This window comes from Colobus angolensis, unplaced genomic scaffold (assembly GCF_000951035.1).
Source record: "Colobus angolensis palliatus isolate OR3802 unplaced genomic scaffold, Cang.pa_1.0 Scaffold96, whole genome shotgun sequence".
Taxonomy (NCBI): Eukaryota; Metazoa; Chordata; class Mammalia; order Primates; family Cercopithecidae; genus Colobus; species Colobus angolensis.
This window is the reverse complement of record NW_012123598.1, coordinates 2,342,417-2,350,152: the sequence shown is the minus strand read 5'-3', so window position 1 is coordinate 2,350,152 and position 7,736 is coordinate 2,342,417. Positions and strand designations below refer to the sequence as shown.

Sequence of the window (7,736 nt, the reverse complement as noted above, 5' to 3'; positions counted from 1 at the left end):
CGGGCTGGCGGGAAGCTTTGACATTTCCTCCTTGAGGGCTAGAGGTGAAGCGGCTCCCCACCTTGCTGAGCCTTTAGGGTGATCCCGGCTGCCAATCAGTCAGTCTTCCCTGGGCCCACAGAGATGTGGGGGGGGGGGTCTCTGTGCACATGGGCAGGGGCCTCTGCGTGTGTCAGTCTGAATGTGCATGGGTGTGCCTGGTGCCCGTGTGCGTGTGCACGTGGGGGTTGTGTGTTGACCGGGCCTGTGTCTGCCCTGCAGAGCAGGAGGGGCTAGCGATGCTAAGGTGTGGCTGACATGGCCCTGGGGTTTCCCTACTCTCAGAAGTACTTGTTGCGTTCCATCTTCGCCAGCAGCCCGGTGAAGTCAGCACTGCTTTTCTCCCCATTTTGCAGATGAGATTGTGGGGCTCACCAGCATCCCCCGCGGCTTCTGAGTAGCGCAGGAGTGGAGTCAGCACCACGCCAGGCTCCCCGCGCCTGCCTTGCCCTCACCCGTTCCTGCTCTCTGCCAGAGGCAGCATGGTCCGCAGGGCACCATGGGGCCGGACAGAGTGACAGCACGAGAACTGTGCGAGAACGACGACCTGGCCACCAGCCTCGTCCTGGACCCCTACCTCGGTTTCCGCACCCATAAGATGAATGTCAGGTGAGGAGGCCTGGGGGCGAGGGTGGGCCCGAGGGGTCAGGACCCCTCCCCTTGCACCACTGCCGCCCCTCAGCCCTCTCCTCAGCCTGGTCCTCCCCTCAGCTCCAAGTGGGGGTTGGGGCCGGGGCCCTGGAAGGCCCTGGGACCCAGGCATGCCCTCTCCCCCAGCCCTGTGCCCCCACTGCGGCGACAGCAGCACCTGCGCTCAGCGCTGGAAACTTTCCTGAGGCAGCGGGACCTGGAGGCTGCGTACCGGGCCCTGACGCTGGGAGGCTGGACGGCCCACTACTTCCAGAGCCGGGGCCCGCGGCAGGAGGCTGCCCTCAAGACCCACGTGAGGGCGCCCTCCCCTCCCCTGTCCTCACCGCGTGTCCTCCCTGCTCACCGGGCTCGGTCCTGCCTGGCAGACGCTCTAGAGTCCCTCAGCGCAGCCCCTGGGGCCCCCTGACTTCCTAGCCCTTGGGACCATCTGAGGCAAGGCTCAGAGAATCCTAGGAGAGGAGAGTTGGGGGGGGGCCCTCTGAGATGTACTCCAACCTCTTCATTTGACGGATGAGGAAACTGAGGCCCCGAGAGGGAACACGAGGCCCCCAGGACCACACAGTGAGTCAGTGGCAGAGCAGGCCTAGATTCCTGGAGAGAGAGGGCCAAAGATGCCCCTGCCCCGCCTCCTCACCCCCACCCTCACCCTCACCAGGTCTATCGCTACCTCCGTGCCTTCCTGCCGGAAAGTGGCTTTACCATCCTGCCCTGCACACGTTACTCCATGGAGACCAACGGGGCCAAGATCGTGTCCACTCGTGCTTGGTAAGAGGGCGGGACTCCCTCCAGGTCTCCTTGGAAGAGACAGGGCTCAGAGGGGACAAGAGAGAGCCTCTGTTCATGGACTGGCCAACCGGGGAAAACAGAGGCCTGGTCCTCCGGGCATCCTGGGAAGGTAGTGGGGCTAATCCGGGAAGACCTTTGTGGCTACCAGGGTGCTGCTGGAGCAGGAGACCCCAGATGTGACCCCAGGGTTCCTGGGGCTTCCAGGAAAGAACTAGGCTTCTGCTTAGGGGTGCACTGTCCTTACCTCGTCGTGACCTGAGCCCCCACCCACCACATGTTAAACACCCCTGAGTGCAGTGAGGAGACCCTGCCCCTGCGGGGTTCACAGTCCGGTGAGGAGGCGGGTGGCAGACACGTCAACATGCAGTCACTGGTCCCGGCTGGTACACGCTGCAGGGGAGCTGCGAGGAATGAGCAAGTGCTCCCAGGGCGAGGCTCACACTGAGAGGGGAAGCACCAGCCTGAGGGTCTGGTGGGGCGAGTAGCGGGGAGTGCAGACAGGAGGGAATTGGGAGCAGGTGCTATGAGAGTGAGGGGAGAGAATGGGGCTGTATCTGCTGCGTGCGTGCTGTCCTGAAGGCTTTCAGCAGCAGGGTCCTGTGAGGCTGTGGGCTGGAGCAGGGAAGCCCACCCAGGCAGGAGGGGAAGAGGAAGATCTGGAAGACGGATCGCCAGTAGCCAGCACCAGCGCACAGGAGTCCCTGCTTCCTGGGTGCCTCTGTGCCGGAGGCCCGAGTCCCCTGAGCACCTGCAGGAGGCCAGGCATTGCCCACAGCCCCGCCCCCTGGCCTCTTGGCAGGAAAAAGAATGAGAAGCTGGAGCTGCTGGTGGGCTGCATCGCAGAGCTGCGGGAGGCGGACGAGGGGCTGCTGAGGGCCGGTGAGAATGACTTCAGCATCATGTACTCAACCCGCAAGCGAAGTGCTCAGCTGTGGCTGGGCCCGGCCGCCTTCATCAACCATGGTGAGGGTGGGACGGGATGGGGCCAGGCGGAGCTGGAGGGAGGTAGCGGGAGGGTTTGGCGACTGAGCTCTGAGCTCACCCCCCTCTCTTCTCTCTCCTGCCCCAACTGGCTCCAGACTGCAAGCCCAACTGCAAGGTAAGGCCCTGGGACTTGGGGCCACGCGGGAAGAAAGGGGGCCTGTGGCCTGGGGAAAGGGTTTTTGGTCAGTAAAGAGCCAAACGCTGGCCGGGCGCGGCGGCTCACGCCCGTAATCCCAGCACTTTGGGAGGCCGAGGCAGACGGATCACGAGGTCAGGAGATCGAGACCACGGTGAAACCCCATGTCTACTAAAAATACAAAGAATTAGCCGGGCGTGGTGGCGGGCACCTGTAGTCCCAGCTACTCGGGAGGCTGAGGCAGGAGACTGGTGTGAACCCGGGAGGCGGAGCTTGCAGTGAGCCGAGATCGCACCACTGCACTCCAGCCTGGGCGACAGAGTGAGACTCTGTCTCAAAAATAAAAACAAAAAAAGAGCCAAATGCTGCCCCCTGTCTCCACAGCTTCCCACGGGTCCTGGAAGGAGCAGAGTGGGTATTTGGTCACAAGGCTACCAAAAAGGAGGAAGGAGCTCCAGCTTGGCCAGTGTTGCCTGGCTGTTTGTGCAGTTGCGCTGGAACCCTGGTTGCCAGCTGCTGGCCATCTTTCTTCTCTGAAAACTGAGCTGGGAGCTGTGCCAATTTGGGCAGGGAGTGTGGCAGTGAGGCAGGGCCCTGTGGTGGGAGCTCCCAGCCTTGCAGGGAGCAACACAGGCAGCTGTGGTGTCAGGAGCAGGGAGGCCAGAGAGCCCCAGGGGTCAGGGGTCGGGACTCAGGATGCCGTCCAGATGTACTGAGGAGAGGCCGCCGGCTGTCCTATAGCCGGGAAGCGGAAGGAATGAGGAGGGTCGGCTCCAGGAAGGCATTGAGGGTGCACCCTCTGGAGCACAGACCTCGGAGGGGCGCCCTGGGAGGCATGACAAAGGGGTCCAGATCTTCAGCTCCAGGGTCAGAACTGAGTTGGGGTCCTGGCTATGCTGCCCCTGGCCTTTGGTTTTTCATCTCAGATGGGGTTGGTTGCCCAGGAACTCTGCAGGCTGGTCAGGTGTGCCAGAGGGTTTTGGACAGCGAATGCGCGGCCCTGATCTGGCACCACACACAGACGCTGCATGGGATGGAAACGAAAGGTGGTACCTGGAGAGGCTCTGCAGGGCGAGTGTGCGCTAGCCACCCTGAGCCCAGGACAGGGCGGCCGACCCGCCAGCGATCTAGAACCATCTGGCTTCACAGAAGCGATGCCATGCTGGGCATCGACAGAGAGGCAGAATTTCCCTGGGTGTTAAAGGAAATCAGGGGCAAAGGAGGGCATCTAGCAGGACATGGCACACCGGAGGCCTGAGGGTGCCCAATGACGGCTTTGGTCGGGCAGCAAGGCCGTGTGGTCCGGGCCAGGGAGCCACGGAAGCTCCCCCAGGGCATATAATGGGAAGCTTGGTTTTTAGGTCACCCTGGAGACCCACGTGCAAGAGGCTTGGCAGGAAGGGGAGAGGCTGGAGGCAGGGTGGCCACAGAGAGGTGATGAGGGGCTGACTCCAGTAGGGGTTTCAGGGAGGCAAGGAGGATGAGGATGTGGGAGGTGGCACACTTAGGAGGTAGTGGCCGGTTGGTCTGGGGGCCGTCAGGCAGGCAGGTGGCAAGGGCTACTCCCAGGCAAGTGTCAGTCTTGAGTGGATGGATAAATGGACAATTGGGTGGACAGTGGTCATGCCCCCTTCTAGACGGGGAACAGGGAGGGAGGCACAGCTGTGTGGGGCCCGGGAGGAGCCTGCGGGGCAGCTCCTGGGTGAATGATCCCAAAGGCAGGGCCAGAGCACACACAGATTGGGCTGTGGAGTGGATGCGGGCCTCAGAGAAGCGGGGGCCGCCCATGGCAGGCAGAGCTCAGACCTCAGCTGCCAAGGAACAGTTTGGTGGGGGACAGGCAGCTCAGGAGGGGATGGGCTTGGGTGTGGCAGAAGAGGTGGGGCTTGGCACAAGGCCACAGAGGCTGGAGGGAGCGGTCACCACTGCTGGCGCTGCATGCTGCCAGAAGGTCAGGTTAGATCATCGTCCTGCAGGGAGGGGTGGAAACCAGCCAGTGGGTGGATTGTCCAGGGGCTACAGGCAAAGGACAGGCCCTGGGCAAGGCAGCCGCCTCAGAATGCCACTTTTAGGGGCTCGGCTGTTGCCCCATTCCAGAAGAGGATGCTCAGGGCCAGGGTGTCCGGCCAGGCGTGGGGATGGGTGAGCCCTCCCCTGTGCCCTGGGCTAGGGCGCTGAGCGGGCTTTGCCCTCAGTTTGTGCCTGCAGATGGGAACGCCGCCTGTGTCAAGGTGCTCCGGGACATCGAGCCTGGGGACGAGGTGACGTGCTTCTACGGTGAGGGCTTCTTCGGCGAGAAGAATGAGCACTGTGAATGCTACACCTGTGAGAGGTGGGGACCAGGCAAGAGGTGGGTGGGGTCAGGCCAGGCTGGCTGCCCCGGGCATCTGGGCTTCTTGAGCCCAGAAATGCACCCTTGGGGCCCATCCCTGAGCGTGTCCGACCCCCGCCTCTCATCTCCCCTCCACCCGATCTCCCAGGAGAGGCGAAGGAGCTTTCCGAACGAGACCTAGGGGGCCTGCGTTGCCACCACGGCCCCTGGACAAGTACCAGCTACGTGAGACCAAGCGGCGGCTGCAAGGCCTGGACAGCGGCGGCCGACAGGGCCTGCTGGGCCCTCGGGTCTGCGTGCACCCGTCCCCACTGCTCTGGGACCCGTTCTGTGGTGAGCACCCCTCCCTGCCATCCCGGCAGCCCCTACCCTGTGTGCTCCTGGTCATCTGTCTCCTTTCTTCTGAGCTCTCTGCCTAGCCTGGCACCCTCCCTCCCACCCTCAGCCCCTGGCAGGCCTCGCTGTTGAGCAGTTCTGCCTACATCGTTCCTCTGGGGAGTGCAGGGCAGAGCCGCCTCCTTGTCCAGAGGAGGACCGGCCCAGCTTGCACTGACTTCACCTCTCCTTTGTGCCTCCTCTCCCTGCCACCTGGACCTTCACAGCCGCCTGCCAACCCCTGCGCCTGCCAGCCTGTAGTGCCCGCCCAGACACCTCACCCCTCTGGCTCCGGTGGCTGCCTCAGCCCCAGCTCCGAGCGCGGTCCCGGAAGCGCCGACGCCCCCGGCCCCGGAGGGCCCCAGTGCTCTCCACCCACCATGCCGCCCGCATCTCCCTGCACCGATGGGGAGGCTGTGGCCCCCACTGCCGCCTGCGAGGAGAGGCCCTGGTGGCCCTGGGCCAGCCCCCCCGTGCCCGCTGGGTTCCCCAGCAGGACTGGCACTGGGCCCGGCGCTATGGGCTGCCTTACGTGGTGCGGGTGGACCTTCGTCGCCTGGCCCCAGCCCCACCAGCCACCCCAGCCCCTGCTGGGACCCCAGGCCCCATCCTGATCCCGAAGCAGGCCCTCGCCTTCGCCCCCTTCTCCCCACCCAAGCGCCTGCGGCTGGTGGTCAGCCACGGCTCCATCGACCTAGATGTCGACGGTGAAGAGCTGTGACAGGCCGGACGGGGAGGCCCGGCAGGGAGAGGCGTCTCTCTCCTGGCTGCTCCCCAGGACCTCCAGAAGGAGTCCTTGGACCTCTGGGAGGGAGCTGACCCTTGACTCCAGCATAGCTCCGACCCTGGAACGGGGTTGGTTTGGACACCCCCAGGGATCTGACCCCTGACCCTTTGTGACTGCTGACCCCTGAGCCACCCCCACTCCCACAGGGAGCCCTGGCCATTTGCTGCCCTTCCCACCCCTGCCCCAGACTCAGGACTGCAGGAGCCATCCGCCTCCCTCAGCCCCTTCCTCCCCAGGGAGCAAAGCCATAAGGGGCAGGGGCCAGCCCACGGCATCTCCCCAGAAGTGCAGGCCTCAGGAGGAGGTGGAACTGACGGAGGGGTGGCGCTCCCCAGAGACTGCCCTCACAAGGGGACTGGGTTTGCTCTCAGCTCTGCAGCTGTCTGCGGTGGGGGGAAGGTTGGGGGGTATCTGGGGGCATGTTCCCCTCACCACCCCCTGTGGGTCTCAGGGAGGCCGGGTGCGACCTCATCGTTCTCATGGTGCTATCCTGGTGCTATTGGGGTGGGGGGCTCCCTCCCCTCCCCCACACCAGAAAGGGGTATGTTGGGGGATTGGAAGCACTTGAACTTTTTATTTTATTAAAACCTTGTTATAAGCAGCACCCTTGGCGGTTTTTTGTTTTGGCTTATGTTTTGAAGGGATATGGGGAGGGTGAGACCTCAGCTGTGCTGGTGAGAAGGGGAAGAGGCAACCCAGGCCTGCGGCCCTGAGAGCTGTCGGGAGAGGGATTTGGGAGGGTGACGGACTAGGGGGACTGAGACTGGAGCCCCATCCCCACTCGGGCTGTGCTTATAAAAATGCCTTCAGACCCATCCTCTCCTAGGAGCGGGTCCTCCCATTTTCCAGGCGAGGTCAACAAGGTTTGGCAAGCAGAGTGACTTGCCAAGGCCACATGGGGACTTGAGGGCCGTTCTTTCTCCCTTCTGGCACTTCTCAGTGAGAGGCCCCTCCCACATCTCAGTCCAGAGAGAGACTGGTGGCGGCTGGCTGAGTGGGGGTGTGGGGGCTGCCCAGGACACCAGAGCCAGGCCTGGGGGAGGCGGCGCCGACGGGGCCTTCCTCAACTGTGGCATCTTGGACTTTGCTGTGTCTGAGACCAGGATGATGAATCTTGTTTCTTCAGGTCCAATCCAGGATCTGAATTTTGCCAGGGCGTCTTAACTCTCCCTGCAATCTTGTTTTGCAAAAGGACTAACAGCGGCTGACCGTGAGCACTCCCTGATCCCAGGTACCTCCAGCTTCTCACAGATGCTTTTCTCATTGGGGCCACCGAGCCCGTCTTACTTGGGCAGCTACAGGTCACCTGCTGGCTCCAGGACCCCCCTGTGCACCTCCACATCTGCCAGCCTTGAACAAGCTTACTGTGGAGGTGGACGAGGCCAGGCCGCAGGTATCAGGAAACTCTCCTTGGCCCTGGTGGAGAGGGAGCAGCGGGGGAGGAGAGGCCACAGCGAGACCCGTATGAGCACCTCAGCAGTGGCCCTGGGAGGTGGGGACAAGGGGGCAGTTGAGAACGGCTCAAACCTTGTTTACTTTAAAACTCGTTTAGGGCTGGGCGCGGTGGCTCAAGCCTGTAATCCCAGCACTTTGGGAGGCCGAGACGGGCGGATCACGAGGTCAGGAGATCGAGACCATCCTGGCTA

General features: G+C 63.2%; 1 protein-coding gene across 1 annotated transcript in view; it reads left to right on the top strand.

Moving 5' to 3' along the window:
* SUV420H2 (suppressor of variegation 4-20 homolog 2 (Drosophila)) overlaps window positions 1-6,694 on the top strand; it is an 8,388-nt gene extending 1,694 nt beyond the window's left edge. The window contains exons 2-9 of the mRNA XM_011932469.1: window positions 396-648; window positions 817-982; window positions 1,346-1,455; window positions 2,276-2,439; window positions 2,556-2,575; window positions 4,792-4,928; window positions 5,077-5,261; window positions 5,531-6,694. Of these exons, the coding sequence (XP_011787859.1) occupies window positions 539-648; window positions 817-982; window positions 1,346-1,455; window positions 2,276-2,439; window positions 2,556-2,575; window positions 4,792-4,928; window positions 5,077-5,261; window positions 5,531-6,024 (1,386 nt within the window). The 5' untranslated portion in view covers window positions 396-538 and the 3' untranslated portion in view covers window positions 6,025-6,694. The remainder of the gene's footprint in view (window positions 1-395; window positions 649-816; window positions 983-1,345; window positions 1,456-2,275; window positions 2,440-2,555; window positions 2,576-4,791; window positions 4,929-5,076; window positions 5,262-5,530) is intronic.
* The last annotated feature ends 1,042 nt before the right edge of the window (window positions 6,695-7,736 follow it).